The following is a 20,751-nucleotide window of genomic DNA, read 5'->3' as shown; positions in this document are numbered from 1 at the left end:
TTCGGTTGACAAAACAAGGACTTAAAAATAATATATTTTTGTCAAATAAAATTCAAAATCTTCCCTCTAATTAATAGATGCTCCGTCAATGATTATTTAAATTTATCAAAAAGTAAATTTTCTTGATACAAGTGCAATTTTTTATGTCCTCGTTTTGTGAGCCGGATAATCTTTTTGAAATGAAGGAGAGTACTCTCTCCGTATCTTTTTAAATGTCCTACTTCGTAACTCCAACTTATTAAAAAAACATCATCATTATACCTTTCACATCAACTTTTTCCTCCACTTTCTTTATTTACCCATCATCATTACACTTTTTACTCACTAACTTTTCAAAATGGAATCTACTTTTAGGGACAAAATAGACAATGTACCAACTTTTACCTATTAACTTTACCAAATGGACACTTATTAAGGGACAGCCCAAAATGAAATACTGGACTATAATAAAGGGACGGAGGGAGTATTTAATAGTGAGCGGAAACAAAAAAACATTTCGAATATTTGTTGGATAAAAACTACTCGTATTATACTATTGAAGTGGAGACAAAATGTCCAAAAGTAGGCCAATTGTCAACAGGGTTTATATTCGTTGTTTTGTGACCTAAGTTAAAGTCAGCTATTAACTTTAGAGACAATTTCAGTCAGCTATTCGTTGTTTTGTGATTTCTAATTTTTCTCTTATAATTCTCATAGTATATAAAAGAAAGAAATGTGTGGGAAAAAAAAATAGAAATGTTAATTTATAAGGTGAAAAATAACTACTGTACAAGGATCCAGATCCTCTCCGGTCCAATGATTTGGACTGAACGAAACAATCTAGATCGAAACCGTCCATTGGTATAATCAATGAGGTTAAGAATATCGGTTAGAGTTTAAATATATCCAAAACATTGATTGCAACAAATGAATTATACTGACCAGAGCAGGAGGTTCAAAATATGGACTGGTTAGAGTTTAAAAGTATGAATGGCACCGATCAGGACTGGGGGCAAGAGTCCAAAACATGGACGAGGATCTATTTGCTAACTACAAAATTTTTTGGAAAAAAAAAAAAAAAAACTAAGAAAAAGAGCTTCTTACTTTTATAAGTTCATCCAAACAAGGCATTAGGCACCGACTGTTGGCGCCAAAACCAACATCAATCCCTCCCTCCCTCTCAACTTACACTCTCTTTATAGTTTTTCCCACTCGAACCCTAACCCCCTTCTTCTGCTTTCAAACTCCCAAATTATTTCCCTTTTATAAAACGAAGAGAAACCCTAACAAGTGTGTAATGAGGGGTGGAACTGTTCAGATCAATTGGCACGACACGAAGCCCGTCCTCACCCTAGATTTCCACCCTCCCTCCGGAATTCTCGCCACCGGCGGCGCCGATTTCGACATCAAGGTAGCATTTTCCTTTTCGTATATATATTTTCAGTTGATTTTGCGTCCTCAGTAAGTTGTTCACTGGTTTCTGGCATCAATGTCGAAAATGCCCTTTGGGCTTGATTTCGTTTCTGGGTTTTGCACAAATCAATGTTTAGATTCGCCTTTTCAAAAAAAATGTTTAGAGTCGCCTGTGTGGAAATAAAGAAGCGTAATTTTGAGGTTTGCCCAGATAAATAAAAAATTTGTATCTTTTCTCTTATTTTTTCTTTTTAATTTCAAAGAGCCTTTGTTAAGCTTATTGTTCGACTTTTTCTTCATTTTATCTGTTATCCCATCTTTTTTAATCACCAGTTGCATTACAGAATTATGTTTTGGAGGAAAAAAGGTTTTCCCTCTAGCAAATAGCAACCTATGCAATGAGTAATTTTGATTGTCTTAAACTGCAACATGCAGCTATGGCTGGTTACTTCGGATGAAGTTCAAAAGAAAACCCCAACAGCTTCTTATCAGAATAGCCTTGCTTACCATGGTTCAGCTGTAAATGCTCTTCGCTTCTCACCTTCTGGTAAGCATGTTCCCCCCCTTCCCTAATGGTGCTTATTCTGTTGAAGGCAAATGAACCAAGAAACTATTTTACGGAACTTATGGAGAACATGACAATTAAAAGAACAAAGTGTTCTCGTTTGGTTACCAATGTTATGGCATATATGTTCTCTATGTCACTAATATGTATTTGGCACTATTTGCGGTGCTGAAATTTTCCCCTGCCTATATCTTTAGTCTGATTAAAGTCTATAGTACCCTTAGTTGTATGTACTTAAATACCTATCGAGTACATGGCGGTAAATGGTAATGTTTTAAAAACGGGACCAATGAGCGAACCGGAAAAGAGACTGGGCCAACAGGTCATCGGTTCAACCACAGGTGAACCTTAATTGAATCGTCAGGTCCTGTATATGAAATACTCCAATGCATAGGGAAGTGATTTCACTAGCGGTGTCAAATGGGCCGGGCCGGCGTGAGCACGACACAATCCCTACAGTGGGCCAGGCTAGGCCATTGTTTTGGGGCAAGTGGCACGGGCATGACACAAGCACAGAAAAACAAAGGTACGACACGATTCGAAGATATAAAAGAATTAATCACAAAAGTAAATATACACTTCATACACTCTTTGTCCCATAATTGATGAGGCACAATGTTTCATGATTACGGATAGAGTAGTATTACATTTGTTTTCTAAAATTATTTTGTGCTTATAAGGTTTAAGAATTGTAAATGATTGACTAGTTGGATAGGTGCTAACCTAGTTAAGAATTAAGATGTACTCAAACTATAGTGATGCAACTCTTACCTATTTAAATTGATTGTATTACGAAATTGCTAGGGGTGAGCATGGATCAAATTGGTTTGGTTTTATAGTAATCCAATAACCAAACCACTACTTACGGATTATGAATTTACAAAACCAAACCAACCCATAAAATTCATAAAACCAAACCAATCCAAACCATTCAAAGGCGATTTGGTTTTGGTTTTGAACCACGGTTCGCTTAAAATTGAAATATCATCACTATAAACTATTTTAAGTACTTAAAATTGCATTGATAACTTAAACTAAAAGTTATATTGAAATTAGTATATTAAAATCATCAAAAGTCACTAACATCAACCAACTAAATAAGAATAAAATATATTAGAAAATAATTTACTGAGAAAAAAGAGTAGGAAATCACTTTACTAAGCCCAAACTGTGTATGTTTAGCGTAATGAAATTGTAGGAATAGGAAGTTTATGAAATTAATATCGGAAGTGAAAGAAAAGAAAAGGGCAATGGAATAGAGTATTAGATAAGAAAATTAAATTTATTAAGTATATCTAAACAAATTTTATATATATATATATATATAGCGGTTCCAGGGACGCTTAAAAAAACCCTTAAAAAACACTCCAAATCTTAATCTCATAGTTCCCGATCAAATTTTGATGATCCGAGCCGCTCAATGTGTTCAGAACGTGATTTTAAGGGTGCCCGCGAGAAACTGGCAAAAAAACTAACCGGGAAGGGCTTGATTTGAACAGTTTTTTATTGGACCGTTCAATAAAGTTCAATAAAAAACTGTTCGGATGAAGCCCTTCCCGGTCTTTTTTTTGGCTGATTTCTCGCGAGCACCCTTAAAATCACGTTCTGATCACATTGAGTGGCCCGGATCATCAAAATTCGATCGGGAACTATGAAGTGTTTTTTTAAGGGTAAAGTGTCCCCGGAACCGCCCCGTGTATATATATATATATATATATCATTTGGAACCAAAACTATTAACATAAATCCATAAACCAAACCATTTAACACGGTTTCTATTTTTTTTAAACCGAGACCTAACCACATCATTAAAAAACCAAACCAAACTATTCGGTTTGGATTGGTTTGGACTGGATTCATGGTTTCATGGTTATTTTGCTCACCCCTAGAAATTGCAATTCTCAATAAAATGTTGAATTTCTGAAATTTATTGTTTTATTTTAGTACTTTTTGATAGTTTTTTTTGTCAATTATAAAGAAAAAAATATTATCAATTATTTAAAAAAAAAAAAATCATCTTTACTGTTTACACTGATAAAAAAAGTCCAATTAGAGACATGGACATCGGATGGCAAGGGCACAGCACGACCCGACATGGAGTTAGGCGTGCCCATGGGCTGGATTGGGTTGAGCATATTCCAAAATGGGCTGGCACGGCACAACTAATAAACGGGCCAAGCTAGGCACGGCATGAAGCACGTTTGACACGGAACTAAACGTGCTGGGCCAGCAAGGCACGACCCATTTGACACCTTTAATTTTCACACTCCCATTTTTACAATCATTTATCTACATGAATTTACTATCTTGCCCTTTATTCAATACACTTTTTCACACATCCAAGGGCTACATGGTAAATTCATGTGGATAAAGACAAAAAAGGGAGTGTGACAATCATTTCCCTAATACATATACATCTGTTTATTGATACATAAAATTATCAAATACACAACAAATTACACATCATTCTAATCTATTTTTCTCATAGTTGGTTTTTCATGAACGAACACATGGTAATTTTTTAGGCTGCTAATTTGCCACTCCCTTTTTTGTGAACGCCACTCCCTTACTAGTGTATTTTTGGTGCAAAAATACACTTGCAGGGGAGTGGCGTTAACAAAAAAGGGAGTGGCAAAATCATTTCCCATTTTTTAATGTGTATTTATATGGAATGCTGTAGACGTAGTTTATCTTCTCTAAGGAATACAACAGGTAGTTTTGTTGTCCTTTTGCAATTTTTTCTTTGTAGAGATTTGCAATTCGTAATTAAATTTTACTAATATATAAGTTAATATGTAAGTAGGTTAATATGTACAAAGTGCTATAATTGCAAGTGTAATGACTGCTCTTTGAAAAAGCAAGAGAGAGTGAAAGAATGCTCAAAACAGTGAAGTCCACAATCCCACATCGCTTGGCAATGGAAACAAAAGCTGGTACTGCCCCAGGAAGTAGTTTGTGAGGTGCCGCTATATTTAACAGAAAGACATATGACCATATATATTATGGGGCTTTGGACCTTTTTTTGCATAAAACTCCAGTTGATAAGAAAGGATGAAATACCCTTTTTCCAAAAATAGTTCAATCATTTTATCTGGCTTCTTGTATTTAATCCCGAACGTAGACCTACCTATCTCCAATGTTGTGAAAAGCTGTACGCTAAATTAATGCTTAATGCCACGAAGTACACGTCGTTTAATTTTGACGGGCTTGGTCAATAAATCCGTTATGGCTTTGCTGGTTCTGGGTAGATGGTAGGGGGGGTAGACTGCGCATGGATGTCAAGATGTCACATGTCTTTGTCAACTTGGTTCTCTTGCAAGACCTATCTGATGTTTGATTCGTTAGAGTGGGATTACCTCAAAGGGCTGGCCAAGCAATTCTAATGATGCCCTTAGCTCTAGCTGCCAATCCACAGGTCCCTCGTGGTCCAGTGCGGCGCCCTTAATCTCTCAGGTATGATATGACAAAGGCGACAACCCTGGGGTCCCTAGGCCTTCTGGGAAGGCGCTATAACGCTCGGTTGTAAGTGTGAAGTCAAGCAGAACGTTGGTGAGGTGAGTGATCGAGGCGAGTGAGTTGGCCAAGTGAATGAGGTTAGGCCACCGAGGCAGTTTTGTGCCTTAGAAGGCCGAGTTACCTATAAGAACTATAGGCTGGAAATAAAGTTTGTGAAGAGTAAGCTTTAGCAGAAGATTAGAGGAGAAGCTTGTTGACATAGCTAACTTAGATAAAATGCTATCAGTACATAAACTCCAGGTTCAACTGGCCTATTCTCTTTTATTCTTGTGCCTGACAATATGAACATCTGCAAAAGTAATAGAATAGAAAGTTAGAAACGCAAGGCTGGAACGATTAGCCGTTAGCAATCAGATAACTGTAGAAACCAATTGGGGCTACTCTACTTACCCAGAATATTTGCACCTCACTACGAGGTCAAGGATTCAAACCTTGACATTCATTTTTTTTCCTCCGTCTTGCAGAATTAAACAAGTTACTTATCAAAAAATTGGGCAGCATATCTACTAGGAAATCATACAAGAAATATCACATTTAAATGGCTGAGTACAGTTTTTGCTCAATTCTCAACTAGCTCTATATAATTGGGTCCCTTTCTCATTTGTTGGAAAAATTTCTTCCCAAACTTTGCCCACACCTGCAAGAAGCCTGCGGTAGCAATAAGCTGGGGAAAGCAAATACCTGCTTGCCAATCACATGTATCACTAGTTTTTAAATTTTTTACATGGATGCAGTTACGTCTTTGTAGTGGTGTATGTGTCTAATCATCTAACACGTATCAGCCAGAGTTCTTGGACTTAGGGGTATGGCTAAATATTTGTATCTCTTGCTGATAGTATGTTAGGGGTACATTTCTGTAGTTAAGATGGTGTTTTTGTGGAACATGAAAGTGGGGATAATTTATTGAAGTTAAAGCAACATGTCACCACTTTGAATTTATTACAGTTGTATGTAAGATAATGCTCTTCAGTACTTCTGATGTTAGATTGTGTTGTCAGTATTTCTTTTCTTCTCTTTATGACGCTATCATTTGTAAATGGAAATAACATCACCTTCACTTATGCAGGGGAACACCTTGCCTCTGGTGCTGATGGTATGTACTCATTTGCTGTTATTCGCCAATTTTGTGCTTTATGTTATGCAACATAATGATTGAAAAACTTCCCAATGCTTTATGTTATGCAACATAGTGATTGAAACTTACCAGGCTTTATGTTTAGCAGCGTGTTCTCATGTTTAGTTCTTCTGAATGTAGGAGGTGAGCTGGTCATATGGAAGTTACACACTACTGATGTAGGTCAAGCATGGAAAGTTCTCAAGACATTATCGTAAGGCCATAATTTAAATTGCGTCCATTTTGAATGGAAATTAGTTTCATCGAGCACTCAATTGTCGAGGATGTGCAGCTTCAGGTCCAATAGAATCCAAGTTAGGCCGGAAACTGGCTAACCTGGAGCCAACCACCTATTTATCTGTTAGGAAGGCTTGGGAATCTATACTTCAGAGTCTTTAGATGAGATGCTTGGGGTTAATATCATTCTTTGACTCTCGGCCTACATTCCCACTTGAGCTAAAACTTTTTAATAGAAGATAATAGTCTATTATCCTATCCATCCAAAGGGGATAACTTGGTTATCCACATACTGATTAGGGTATGTCTAGAACTTGAGGAAAGAAAGGGAATGGTTATTTCCTTTTCTTTTTGGTTCCTAATATGGGAGGGAAAGAAAAATTGGTAGGGAAATTGGGTTGAAGTTTGTTTTCCTACTTTTCTTTATTCGCTAGGTTCCTTATTATTTTCGTTCCTTTTCTTATTTAAAATCTAACCAAAGATCATTATCTATCGTACCACTTTCTTTTCTTTTTGTGTTTATCTTTCCCTTCCACAAGTTCAAAACAAAGACTCATTTGGCTTGAAGCAAAAGAAGAAGCTAGATAGGTTGTTTTTTGCTAGATCCGACCCCCTCAATTCTTGTCTAAATTCTTCCTAGCTTAATAGCATGGTATGATTAGGAGAGCTATCAAAGTGTCAGGCATTACACTACGACATGTATGGAGACATGTTGGTATGTTACCATCGTCTACTCCTGTACCTGTTAACGGGATTTTTTCGTCAGATTCCCAAGAAAAATACATTTTTGGCCTGGGAAAAGATACTGAGTGCATTTCTTGTTTGCAGGTTTCACCGTAAGGATGTGTTGGACCTGCAGTGGTCTACTGATGGTGAATTTCTTGTTTCTGGATCGGTTGATAATTCTTGCATTATATGGGATGTTAGCAGAGGTAAGGGAGGCAATGGATGACTAGCATTTATCAGTACCAATTCAATATTATGTTGTACTTTAATTCTCTGTGTATCTTTATTCAGGTTCTGTGCATCAGATCTTAGATGCTCATCAACATTATGTTCAAGGTGTGGCATGGGACCCGTTGGCAAAGTACATTGCTTCATTGAGTTCTGATAGAACTTGCCGGATTTATGTGAACAAGCCTCAAAGTAAAGCAAAAGGAAATGAGAAGATGAATTATGTTTGTCAGCATGTCATTGCAAAGGCGGAACCTCAGATTCTAGATGAATCCAAGGTTAGAAATGGGCCTATCTTCAATATATAGTACCATGTTGGGATACCATCTTGTAGATATGATAAGATGATTCAGATGTGGATGTTATGCAGTCAGTTAAACACCATCTTTTTCATGACGAGACGCTTCCATCTTTCTTCCGAAGGTTAGCCTGGTCTCCTGATGGATCATTTTTACTTGTGCCTGCAGGTATGTACCTACATATATAGATACTGTACGTCGTTATTTGGTCTAACACTTTCTCCCCTTATGTTTGATAACTTTCATGGAGTTTTCTTGATACCATAGGTCATGGTCTTGTTGCATGTTTTGCCTCTGTTGTTTGATGTCATTTATTTGTGGTCATAAGCATATAATCTCAGCTGTGAAATGGTCTCTTTATGCTTCGTTTGGTAATCCATCTTATTTGGTTGAGCAAATAAACAAAATACAAAAGAAGTTAGTTTTTGTTTGGTTATCTCTAGCTTATTTACTTATTGGTACTTTCCAACTCTAAAATACAATTAATCTTGTTGCCCTTCTACGAAATGCCGTGTATCTAGCTAAGATTATGATGTCCCTTCTATCTACATTATCATTGTTGATCTTCTATAGACCTGTTGTGCACAACACAAGGTGAGATTAAAATTTTTATGTATACATCATTGATGATCATATCCAAGCATTTGTAACATAGTACCATTACAAAATGGAATCATTAAAGCATACACATACTACGACCTACGATCTTGAATACATTAAAGCACACAATCCTCTTTTCTGACATTGTAGGAAAAGTAGGGAAACGTTAGTTAAACAAGTAGCAATGGTATAATGCGTAATTGTGGGTTTTGGTCTGAGGGAAAAAGAGTCCTCTAAATAAGCAAATAAGATGGATTACCAAATGAGGCCTTATAAAGTTAGATTCTTTTCATGTTCTATGTTGTCCTGTTTCTTTTGCTTTTATTGCTTAATAATTATGGGAAGATGTTTGTGTTTGGTATCATAGTGGTCGGGGTGCCAGGGACAAGAGTCTTTAGGGTGTCAAGATTCGTGATCTGAGTCATAAGCACTGCATCTATGATCTTTTGTTTGTTGAGTCACCACCTCTTATACAGCAATCTAACTGTGGTTGTGAAGATTGTAAAGATGCAACATCACACCACTGTGTGGTTGTGATGAACATTATCTCAACTGAGAACTAAGCTTTGAGAGGGTAAGTAGCCAAGAAATGCATGATCGTTGATCATAGTTCGATTATTTTCATGTGCCAAGTAAGATATGCAAACATGACATTTTGCGTTGGGTTTTTTTCTGCCTTTATTTCATTTGTAGGAGCCAAATGCAGCCTACTCTTTTGGCCATTCCCAAGTTAATGGGGTGACATTTAGCTTTCTCGTCTATTGGGAAAAGTTTTTTTTGTCTCTATTTGACCTATAAATTACATATGTTTCTTTTTTGTGTCACCTGTAATTTGTGATGTGTTTTGCCAGGCAGTTATGGTAATTCTTATATGTATTTCAATGACACCAAAATCCAATTTCAGGTTCTTGCAGAATCTCTCCAGCATCTGAACCAGTTAACACCAGTTACGTTTTCTCTAGGAATGATCTTACAAGGTAGCATTTCAAGTTACTATATGCTTAGGCACTAGATTCACCATTATCAGTTTATTTTCTTTTCAAATTTTCTGTCTTGTTGCTTGATGATTCGTGGTTTGGGGAGAGGTTATTGTGCCTATTAGATATGTCTCCCATTTATCTTCACATTCTTCGCGAAACGTAGGCCTGCTCTACTGCTCCCTGGTGCCAGCAAACCTGTCGTTGCAGTGCGATTCTGCCCTTTGGCTTTTAGGCTTAGAGCTTCAAACTCAGGTATTTAAAAGCTATGTGATTCTGTTGATAAGAAAACACACGTGCGCGCACACACACATCTATCATATATACATGATGACTAGTTATATCCGATTACGGTAATCTAAATTTTATTGTTCCTACTTTTCCGCAGCTGCTTTCTTCAGGCTTCCACATCGCCTTGTTTTTGCAGTGGCTACTTTGAACTCTTTATATATCTATGACACTGAAGGCATTCAACCAATTGCAATTTTGGCTGGACTCCACTATGCAGCCATTACTGATATTGCTTGGTAGGATATTTTGGAATCCACGTATATTTCCAGTTTTCATCATGTGTTATAACTTTTGATTGGTAACAATGTTTTTCTTCAAAGGTCACCGTCAGGAAAATACTTGGCATTGTCCTCTCAAGATGGTTATTGTACTCTTGTGGAATTTGAAAATGATGAACTAGGATCACCGATCTCGTTATCAGGTAAACTCCTTGTTTGGTTGTTGCTTTCAAAATCATTTGTGTTGATCATATTTAGAACCTATTCTTGATCAACAAAAACTCGCATCAGTTTTTAAAACTCTTATTCATTTTATATCGAAATGTTTTTTGTGAATTTTGGAATGTATTTTTGAAGTTTTTTGATAGAGTCATTGTCCTACCAGATCAGACCTATTTTCTGCACTTTCAGAAAATTAGAAGAAAACCAGACTATACCAATCCATTTTGATGACTTCTTAGTTTGTTTACCTATCTTCTTTTTTCTTTTGACCAAGTTCTTGAAAATTTTATGCTCCTAGTCTGCTCAGAAGGAAAGAAATTAGTGGGTGATGAGAGCAAGGGCGCTGTTCAGAAACCAGACGATAATGGGATGGAAGGATCTCAGAACAAAGGCATTCTCAGTTCTGACAGTGGAAAAACAGAAATTGAAAAAGATGAAGGAAAGCAACCATCAGCACCTCCGGTAGTTACTCCCTTGCAAAATAAGCCTGCTAAGCGGCGCATTACTCCAATGGCTATCGATTGAAAATCATCATCAACCTTTTACCCTGTATATCTCAGTGAACTGTACTTTGTAATTTCAAACATCTATAGAACTTTGGCAACTTTTATCGCGGCGTGCCCTGATTTTCCCTCCAGTGTTTTCTTAAATAAAAATTCTCGTTATTTCTTGGAATAAAAAGAGCATCATATTAACACCGCCGCCCTGATTTTCCCTCCAGTGTTTTCTTAAATAAAAATTCCCGTTATTTCTTGGAATAAAAAGAGCATCATATTAACACTACAAAAGATACAATGATATTGCCAATGCAAACATGAATACAACATCATCCGACAAACTGAAAGCACAAATCTTAGCAGCCAGCTCAAATCTTAGCCAAAAGCTTAAAAAGTATCCTAGTAAATAGCTTCATTTGGAAACCATGATCATTGGAACTTGAAAACTAGCACCAACATGCAACATAAAGATCCTAAAAGCAGGAACTGTAAAAGAAAATTTGTTGGGTGTGAGGTTAAAAACAATTTCAAATCAGAGCTTGCATACAATTCAAGAGGGTTGAGGAAAGGAGGGGGGAAAAAACCTGTCCTAGCCTACTTATCAGATAACCATCCAAGCCTGATCTCTCTCCCCATTAGTGGCCAGAAACAACACTGAGTAGTGTAACGACAGCACTGAAGCGAAAAAGAAGCTTTTCCAAAATTTAGAACCACAAATCAAGAAGTTAAAGGGAAAACAAGAAAAGAGAAGAATGCACAAGAATGATGACCCCTGCCTACAAGATATTTGGAAGCTGACTATCCAATCTCTGCTGCAACTCCTTGACCTTCACCGATAGCTCTGTCTTCTGCTCCTTGTAACTCTGCAGCAGGTATTCCTTTCCTTCTATCACCTCCTTCAACTCACCTACTTCCCTCCTCAGCATCTCAATCCTCTCCCCATCTCCTCTCCCTTTCTCTGAATATTCAAAATTGCTCTCACCGTCAAGATACCCATTCGCATGGCCGTTTCTTCCTTCAGTTGGCCACGTGGGGACAGTTGAGTGATTGTCATTAGAACTCACTTGTCCCACACAATGATCGGCAATTGCTTTCCTCAACCTCTGGATTTCTCTCTCAGAATCGAGCAAATCCCTATTTGCAGCATCTAAAAGTGATTGCAAATGGGACGAATGAGAAAACTGAGTGTTGATTGAATTCTGCAGTTCTACAATCTGGTCCTGCATTTCCAGTATCATATCATCCCTTCTCTTGAGTTGTTGCCTCAGTTTCTGTATGACTTCTCTCTTGCTGAAGATGTCAGAACCAGATTCTGAGACACATGGGGAGCCTGAGCTGTTTGAATGGTGAAATGGCTTCTGGGGCATCTCAAGACGATCGGGAGAAGATGCCCAGATTACGCCGTTTTCTTTGTTGAATTCCCTTGGGGGAACTGTCACCAGAGGAAGTGCCATGTCAGGTTCGGTCGACAAATTCTCATTGGGGTGCTGCTTAATCTCCACACCTTGAGTTCCTGTTTGCAAAGCCTAGTAACTTATCCTTCACAAAAAATATGTTCCTCTTTATGTAACGGACACAACATAAATAGATAGAGCCAAGTATTACATCAAAGAATCATTCCATGACTGTGATAACCCCAAAAGGATGGCATACATGACAATTAAAGCAATTTGAGCATGTTGGCTTCAAATGCATGACTCACTTAAGAATCATGGGATCAAAGACTGGAAACTAAACTCATCAATCAAGAAAATACCACGTCATGCAAAATATCACAATCCAGTACAGCACACTGATGCACACAAGTGTGTGTGCACGCTCCAAAGGAAGAGAGAGATATATTCCACTTCTCATACAAAGTCTCAAGACCGTAAGAGGTTTATAACTTGACAGTTTGCGACGCGGGTACTTTCTTTTTCCACTATTTCCTGTGCAGGCAAGTATTTTAATCTGCCATCCTTTTGCACTTCTTCACTTCATTTTTACTTAAAAAGAATCCAGCAACAGGTATGTCACGTTCAGTATAATAGTCAGCAAGAAGTGAGTGGGGCAGCCAAAAAAAGCAAGGACAAGTTGAATCCAGAACCCAACTAAGCTCTCTCCAAAAATTTGAAGAAAGGACCTAAGAAGTTTCCCACCTGAAATGTAATTGAAGCAGCCACTCTCATCTTGGGTATAGCAATATGTATTTGAATGCGAGTGGCAATCCCCTGACTTCTTTCTCTCTGTAAATCTCCCATTCCCTGCATTTTCACCAACCGTGAAAGTTAAGAGGAGGTACAATGTAAAGAAAACAACCAGATAATATTCAACTCTTTGAAACCTTTCGAACCACCGCAAGTATTCTCTGGTTGCTTTGCATCAAGCACCTGTTTCAGCTTGTAACCCAATCGCATTGACAACGTACTTAACAGGGCACCACCAGCTATAAGCATCCAATTTGGCCCCTCCCCCTGGAAACCTTTGGAACTCTGGGCTCTAGGCACCCCATTGGTTCTTGGTTTCATTTTAGAAGCTATTGAACTCTCAGATGGATATCAAAATATGACCTACATCGTAAATGCACCATTACTGTTCATATCAGTGACGAAATAAACCAAAGCACTGCAAACAAGCCAACAAGATTATTTTGGAAGCACATACTTGGGGAAAAGTGCCATGATACAATACACACGTGCATAGATATACATATGAAAAATTCAAGTTGATAATGGCAACTGTAACATGAAATGGACGATTGGATTTGCTAAAAATTAAAAAGGAGAACCAAACAGAAAAGGTATTGCCGTGGAGGATAGCAGGATTCTGCCAGTTCCAAAGTAAATTGCGACACATTTTCTTCACAAACTCACTTAAAAGTGGCAGTTTGCGGACAACTAAAGGAGGCAGCCCAGTTACATAGGCTATAAGAAGTAAAGCGCAAAGATTCATTATCGTCTAAGAGATTCTATGATGCACAAAGAGTTCTAAAGTTCTGTTCCACATTATACAAGTAAAAAATATGAGGAGCCTTGAGGATACAACTTAAAATTTGCTAATCAAACAATTCTCTAAACCTGTGAATTATTGCAGGATGTGGTGGTAAAGCGAAATTGTCATAGGAATTACACATGGGGTTTTCTGGAACTAAACCTATGAAAAGCATCATATAACAATCGCGATTATAACGAACTAAACTAACAATACTCTGTTAGTGGTATTCCAAAACCAGATATTGGGCATGCAAAACCACTGATTCTTCAGGGACATGAGAAATCTTCAAGTTGACAGAATTGGGCAGCTTCTTATTCAATACGATTGGGTGATGTCAGATCTGTCTTCTTGAGGATTGAAATCAGAAAACTGACATCGAATTTGCCCCTTGCTCAAAAGGTGGGGCAATCGCATGCAATATCGGTAAGTCTTAACAAGTCGTCAACGTTCTTGGAGATGTCCAACACCAAGAACAAGAGAAATTCAAGAGATCATAGACCATACCTCCATCTTGCAAATCTCAACACCAATGGTGTCATCTGGTTATCAAACTAAACAGGTAGCAATACAACCCAATCTGCATGGAATAAAGTCCGGAAAGGGTCATGTTCCACTTCAAGACCCCTTGCACAGTTTGGTGTTGTTTAAGCAAATAACTCCTAAATGTGCCTTTTACTTCTTTGGATGCAGTGGCAAGTCGGCTACGAAGATGATAGATTACTAGCCTGGGGACCAAAAATTGATTAGACCATCCCATTGTAGAACGAAGTTGTAGAATCTCATCAGCAACTCTTGTTTTGACATTTTCATATCTACCTACGTTTGGAGGGGGGAAATGATAAATAAGAAAAAATTCATACAGGTTCTCAGAGGATTGTGACTGGGAGCTAGTATGGGCACTCTGGTACTGTAGAAGAAAGCAATGTTCTAAAAGTCGCTAGGCGCTAGTTGGGCGGTCGGCTACCTTCAAGTGATTAATCGGTGCATGTTAATTAGTAATTGGTGATTAATTGTTAGTCGGACCTAATCGGATAGGCCCCGCCAGCGATTAATCGTCAATTAGTCGGCAATTAATTCCTTGTTTTAGAACACTTGCAAGAAAGACTTGCAGGTTTAACATATCAGGTTATTTGAGGGAGTAGAAAGAATTCTGCTGTAACTATCCAAGCAATTTAGGAGGATGTAGGAATCACTTTATACTTGGAAGACAACACTTATTCCGACTGGATGACCTGAATAATAGGAACAAATACACTGCTGCACATAAATAATAGGCCACATAAATTTTGTTGGTTTGGAAATTCCAATACACTGCTGCAGTTTTTGTTGTCATAGAAAGCCTAAGCAGATGCACAATACTATTCTAACAAACGGTTAAGATGGAATCGCGTATTACTGTTCAAGGAGGAGCCTCATGAATACATGTCATGGTGGATAAATCCAGGCTAATTGATCTATACATTGTATGTGGCTGGTTTTGAGGACAATTCCAAATGGAAGATACAAAATCTTTTGTCTTGTATTATGTACCTTTTTGGTTATTGTGCAGATTTGTTCTATGGTGTTGATGGTGCTGTCATATTAAAGACCTAGTAAGTTTGTTTCCTTGAAATACGGATACCTTGTGATCCATCATTCCATTGTCTTTTAGAGGAAGTGGATTGAATTGGAAGAACGTTTGATCAAGTGGGCGGTAGGAAAGGTTGGCTGTCATGAACAGTTCGAGTCTTCATGATCTTACACGTTGCTCTCAACATGGTTAGCGTCCTTTAGTTTAGAGGTATAACCTTTGCCCTTTGGTGTTCCTTTAGTTGAGCTTTTAATTAACTAAGTTCCAGTTCTTTGGTTCTTTGTAAAGGGGTATGCAGTATGCACACTACATAATTTGTTTGATAAATATGGCCTCTTACCTTGAAATGAAATTATTTACTTACTAAAAGCAGTCTGCACAATTTAAAGTGTTACTGCTCCACTAACTCGTGGCAAAAATAATGTACAAACTACAACAAAATGACCAATGGATTTACAATACAAGAGTCACTTCAACATAAGCTCCAACAATTGATTGTCTGCAACTGTGAGCAAAGAACAAGAATCAGAAAATAAAAATAATAACTTCAACTAAGAGAGACCTTGCTTAGAGGGCATTTTGAAAGATTAAAACTTTCAAAGTAGCCCATAGCAAACCTAGGAGCAACAAAAGCTTCCAAATATTGGTTCATTCGATATACGAAACGAGCAAAGAGCATCCCTAAAACATAAAACAGGTAGTAACCAATGTGACTGTATCAGAGAACTGAGTTGTTAATCATAATATAGATTAAAGACACAAGAACAAGAAGGTTATTACTATTGATGTCCTATGAATGTTGATCTACACATTCGACAGAACATACCCTTTTGCTTTTATACCTTCAAATCCCAAGACAACATATTTGATTTATATATAGATGCATCAAAAGCAGTTATGCTCCTGAAAAAGACAGATGAAAAAGGAAACAGAGAGACATAGGAAGCTTAAACTTCAGTTATACAAATAGGATCCAGGCCTGGGTCTATGCGTCTACTAAAACATGGGTAGACATATACTTACTACAAAAGCTTCATGCCATTCTTGCCATATGAAATTAACCGATGTAGTTCACTCTTTATCATATTAGCCAGTATTTAGTATTTTTGATGTCAGTAACAGATTACATTCCCTTTGAGCTTAACTTAATCATGTCCAGAAGCATAACAATACTAACCCAAATCGCAATCTTGCGAAGTACTCAAAACTAGATACACAAGGCAAAAACTACAAAAAATATACAAGCAAATCGGGAAAAAGCAAACCAATATATCGAAAGGAAAAGTCTAGCTACAAACCAAAACTTACACAAACACTTACACACACAATCGCATGGTTTGGAAGTCCCACACACACTAATGTACAAGTTGAGTGTGTCTCTAGCATTGATTGATGTCAAAAACACAGCTTGTAGCACCTGAACTATAGCACAAAGGAGTTTCCTTTCTAGGAATCGAGATTGCAATGTAAAATGATAGAAACAGCTCAGGTAGCCCAGGTTAATGTTAGTAATCCAGGGTCAAACTCATGAGATGTACAGGTCAGACTGAAATTTCCTTTCTAGGATTCAGCTGTTCCGATGGATATCCAAAACATTAATCAGCCAGTATACTCATGATATTTACATTACGTTCCAAGAGGGTGGCTTTTCCCTTTTATGGTAAATGTTAGTGGTTCAGGGTAAGACTCCCCGGTGATAATTTAAAGCAAAAGTATAAAATAGGTAACAGCAGTTTAGGAAGTGAGATCTGATGAGAAACAAGCATGGTGGATGGCAGTTTGGAAAAATGCAAAAAAAGTTCAGGAAATTTGATCTGATGAGAATATGACTTACTTTCACATGTCAAGCTTCCTTCACGACTTCAAGGATTTTCATTCCCCTTTGACTTACAATTGGTTAGCTGGCAAAATTCTGAAGGAAAGATACAGAAAGCTTAAAACAAATAAACTGCAATTAAAAATAGTTAGAAGAAGAAGAAGAAATACATGATACAATAGATTAAAAAAATTTACATCTAAAACCAATTTCACACAAAACTATGGCGGGGCCTATCCAACTAATTGCTATGCTCCGATAAATTGCCAATTACTAATTGCTATGTATCGATTAATCACCGATTACTAGGCCTCGAAGCTCGAAGGTGGCTGACCACCCGACTAGTGCCTAGCGACTTTTAGAACTTTGGGGGGGGGGAACCAAGCAGCCTGCATAAAAAATTATAGCACAAAGCTCTAGCATTTGACTAGGTTATAAAGGCCAGACATAAGGGGAGAGAAAAAGTGTCGAGTCAACTTAAGAAGGAGCATACCAAAAGTGCTCTGAAGAGTGGCAGAGTATTCTAAAGAGACAGCATACTTCAGTCACTAACATGGGCTATTTCCCAACAAGATGGCAGAGTACAAAACAGTAGGTGACAAGGCCTCCACTTTACTCCATCTAAATAGGTGATATTCATTAAGAGCCCTTCATAATCCTTGAAGAGTGGCAGGATTGGACGAGTGCAATTTTGTTCACCCTCCTTCGAAGAGGGTGAACATTACCCTCCTTCCTATTGGTTGAAATGATGTGAACCTCACCACAAAGTGATGTCATGCTTACCATGCAATACACTTTTTGGTAAGCATGACATCACTTTGTGGTGGGGTCCACACCATGTCAACTAATAGGAAGGAGGGCAATGTTCACCCTCTTAAGTGGAGGGTGAACAAAACTCAATTCGGATTGGACAAACTTCCTTAGGAAGGCATTTAATTCTCACCTCTCCTCCCTAAATTAATCTGTAAGGACTCTCATGATCTCCAAAACCCTGCTTGCACCGTCAAGGAAGATGAAAATTGGCATATCACATGTATTGAACGGTATGAAAATTGGAACCGATCCGTACAGTGTGGTCTGGTTAGCCAAAGAGACATAGACACTTGGTTTACGGTTTAGTGAATAGAAAACAGTACTACTTATCAGGAATGTAGCTATGTTTTGTTTGTAGAGAAGGATTGTCTAATGGAAACCTGTGCTCTACTCTCTTCTTCTGTCCAGTTCTTCTTGGCCTCAGTAAAACTTTGTCTTGTGGGGTTTATGCTGCTGGGGTTCTCCCACAGAGCGTTGTTTTGCAGTTGATCCTGATCTTGCTGTCTGCATTTTCACGAGGTAAGCCCTGGGTCCCTCTCTTTTGGGGTTTTTTTTTTCCGGTAATTATCTTTTTGGTTGTTTGGTTCTATAAGAATTAAATTCACACCAAAAAGTAGGCCTCTCTTGCCTGGAATTCATCTGGTTAACCATAAATGCTATGTTTACCCGACATTTAGAGAGATTACTAGAGTTTGTTTGGTAAGTTTTTTGATCCAACAGTTACAATTCCACTACTATTCAAACTACGACGCATACTATTATTCAGTGAGTGGGTGACTCGGTGAAGATGGAAACTTCTAAAAATAAAAAAAATTCACCAATTTTTTTACATCTTCTCGAAATTAGTTGATATGACAGGATAACCTAGAATTGAGAACCAATTTGGTCTGGCTTGATTTCGCAGGTTCCAAGGTTCTGTTTCATCTTTATTATTGTTGTATAGTGAGGAGCGGTTCAACTCATGATCATGATTTACTACATAAGAACCACATCAATTCAAAGCATCAACGGCCCTTTCTGGGAGGAATGGGAGTTGTGGAGTACCGGAGTTGATGTCTACGGTTATAAGACTGGAAGCACATAACAAGTACGCTATTTTCTTACTCTAGTTCAAAACTGTCTTAATTACAAATAATGCTCTTATGAAAATTAGAATAACGGAGTTGGAAGCTACAAGTCTCGGGTGGCTATTCCACTGCCTTACTCATAAATCAACTACATGAGAACAAACCAACATTAAACGCTACTCCCTCCATCCCCATTTGTTAGTCCTTTTTGGGAGTCTGTGCCACTTTTCAATTGATTATATCTCGTAATTTATGATGTATTATGTGATTTTAAAAACTTTGTATAACATAATTAATTGAGATCTATCAAACAACAACCATATTTATTAAAAATATAATACCAATTGAAAAACATAACCAATTAAAGAGCCGGTTAGGATAGAAGACCAACAAATGGAGATGGAGGGAGTACAATCTACCAAAAGCAGGTGTGATTGCCATTGAAACACAACTAAAACCAGAAACCAGGAGGAGAAATAAGGGCATGCTGAAGACCACCCTAAGTTCAGTTAGAAGAGGAATAAAGCTAAAACAATCGCAATCCGGATTAACATACACTTTCACATACTTTGAGAACATTTTTCGTAATTTCCAATGCAATTTTCACCTAACTGTCAAAATCGGAGTATACATACAATCTGTAAAAAGTAGAAAACTGAGCGATTACGTTGAAATAGATGATGATAAAGGCAGCAGCGGAGCCAACAAATTTGAATAACACCAACGGTTACAGTTACTAGGTTTCAATGAAGGGAGTAAGTCAAACAAGCAGCAAAAATCGAGTCGCTCGAGTATGTTTGGGTCTAGGGTTTCGATAGGGGTTAGGGTTTCTGGACGAAACACAGGTATGAGAGAGAGACGCACCTGAAGATCCTCTGACCGGTAAAGGCAGTGAAGAGAGAGAGAGAGAGAGAGAGAGAGAGAGAAGAGCAGGGAGTACGTTAGAATGAGCAAAGCGGTAGTCCCGCTCCACAGCTGGCCAACTTCGAAAACTAGCAAATTCACAAAAAAATGGTACGGAGTAATTTAGTACCCCTTATTAAAGGCATCCCCAGCCAAAGTACTCCGTAGTACTCCTTCCGTCGTAAATTAGATGTCAATTTTTTATATTTATGTCAATTTTAACTTTTTATATTTTTTAATTTAAATTTTAAAAAATGCGTAATATGAATCCTGTTTGATAGTTTTCGATTAATTTTATTATACAAAGTTTTCAAACTCAAAAAAAACATTATAGATTGAAAGATATAAGTGATGAAAAATGACACGAATTTCAAAAATTGTCATTTTTTTTGGGATCCAAAGACTGTGCTGTGCAGCTCCGTGCTGCGCAGCCGCCAGCGCAACCTTGCTAGCATCGGTCCAACGATCGGAGACGCTCACCGCGTAGAGCTTATTGAGTTCTATATGTTCACTAAAAATCAGCTCGATCAAATATCTTTAAGTGTCTCATCGGAACACATATAACTTGAAAAAAATGGATTCAGTGGTTTTGATCCAGTGTTTCGTATCCATTAGGATTCATTTTTTTTTCAAGTTATATGTATTCCGATGAAGCATTTAATAATATTTGATCAAATTGATATTTGGTACACTTGTAGTACTTGACAAGTTCTACGTGGTGAACGTC

The 20,751-nt window shown here is 37.7% G+C and overlaps 2 protein-coding genes across 12 annotated transcripts; one reads left to right on the top strand and one right to left on the bottom strand.

The window, feature by feature from the left end:
- Positions 1-1,021: 1,021 nt before the first annotated feature.
- LOC131303787 (chromatin assembly factor 1 subunit FAS2) lies at positions 1,022-10,995 on the top strand. 2 transcript variants are annotated; one of them, XM_058330796.1, is made up of 12 exons: positions 1,022-1,390; positions 1,828-1,939; positions 6,540-6,566; positions 6,729-6,801; positions 7,653-7,756; positions 7,842-8,056; positions 8,149-8,245; positions 9,582-9,654; positions 9,821-9,909; positions 10,043-10,181; positions 10,266-10,366; positions 10,684-10,995. In XM_058330796.1, exons 1-12 carry the CDS (start codon positions 1,277-1,279, stop codon positions 10,908-10,910), a joined length of 1,371 nt encoding a protein of 456 aa, XP_058186779.1. In that variant the 5' UTR covers positions 1,022-1,276; the 3' UTR covers positions 10,911-10,995. The 2 variants fall into 2 exon arrangements, with proteins under 2 accessions (XP_058186779.1, XP_058186780.1); XM_058330797.1 differs by having other exon boundaries at positions 1,095-1,390; positions 10,693-10,995.
- Positions 10,996-11,363: 368 nt separating this feature from the next.
- On the bottom strand, positions 11,364-20,137 carry LOC131303788 (uncharacterized). 10 transcript variants are annotated; one of them, XM_058330799.1, is made up of 6 exons: positions 19,986-20,137; positions 17,260-17,337; positions 16,252-16,328; positions 13,206-13,431; positions 13,021-13,125; positions 11,364-12,395 (listed from the first exon to the last, which is right to left on the bottom strand). In XM_058330799.1, exons 4-6 carry the CDS (start codon positions 13,387-13,389, stop codon positions 11,659-11,661), a joined length of 1,026 nt encoding a protein of 341 aa, XP_058186782.1. In that variant the 5' UTR covers positions 13,390-13,431; positions 16,252-16,328; positions 17,260-17,337; positions 19,986-20,137; the 3' UTR covers positions 11,364-11,658. The 10 variants fall into 10 exon arrangements, with proteins under 10 accessions (XP_058186782.1, XP_058186781.1, XP_058186790.1 ...); XM_058330798.1 differs by lacking the exon at positions 16,252-16,328; XM_058330807.1 differs by lacking the exon at positions 16,252-16,328 and having other exon boundaries at positions 13,218-13,431.
- Positions 20,138-20,751: the final 614 nt, after the last annotated feature.

The sequence above is a fragment of the Rhododendron vialii genome, chromosome 10a, assembly GCF_030253575.1.
Source record: "Rhododendron vialii isolate Sample 1 chromosome 10a, ASM3025357v1".
In the NCBI taxonomy this organism is placed as follows: domain Eukaryota; kingdom Viridiplantae; phylum Streptophyta; class Magnoliopsida; order Ericales; family Ericaceae; genus Rhododendron; species Rhododendron vialii.
The sequence above is the reverse complement of the archived record's forward strand: the minus strand, read 5'-3'. Positions and strand labels throughout refer to the sequence as shown.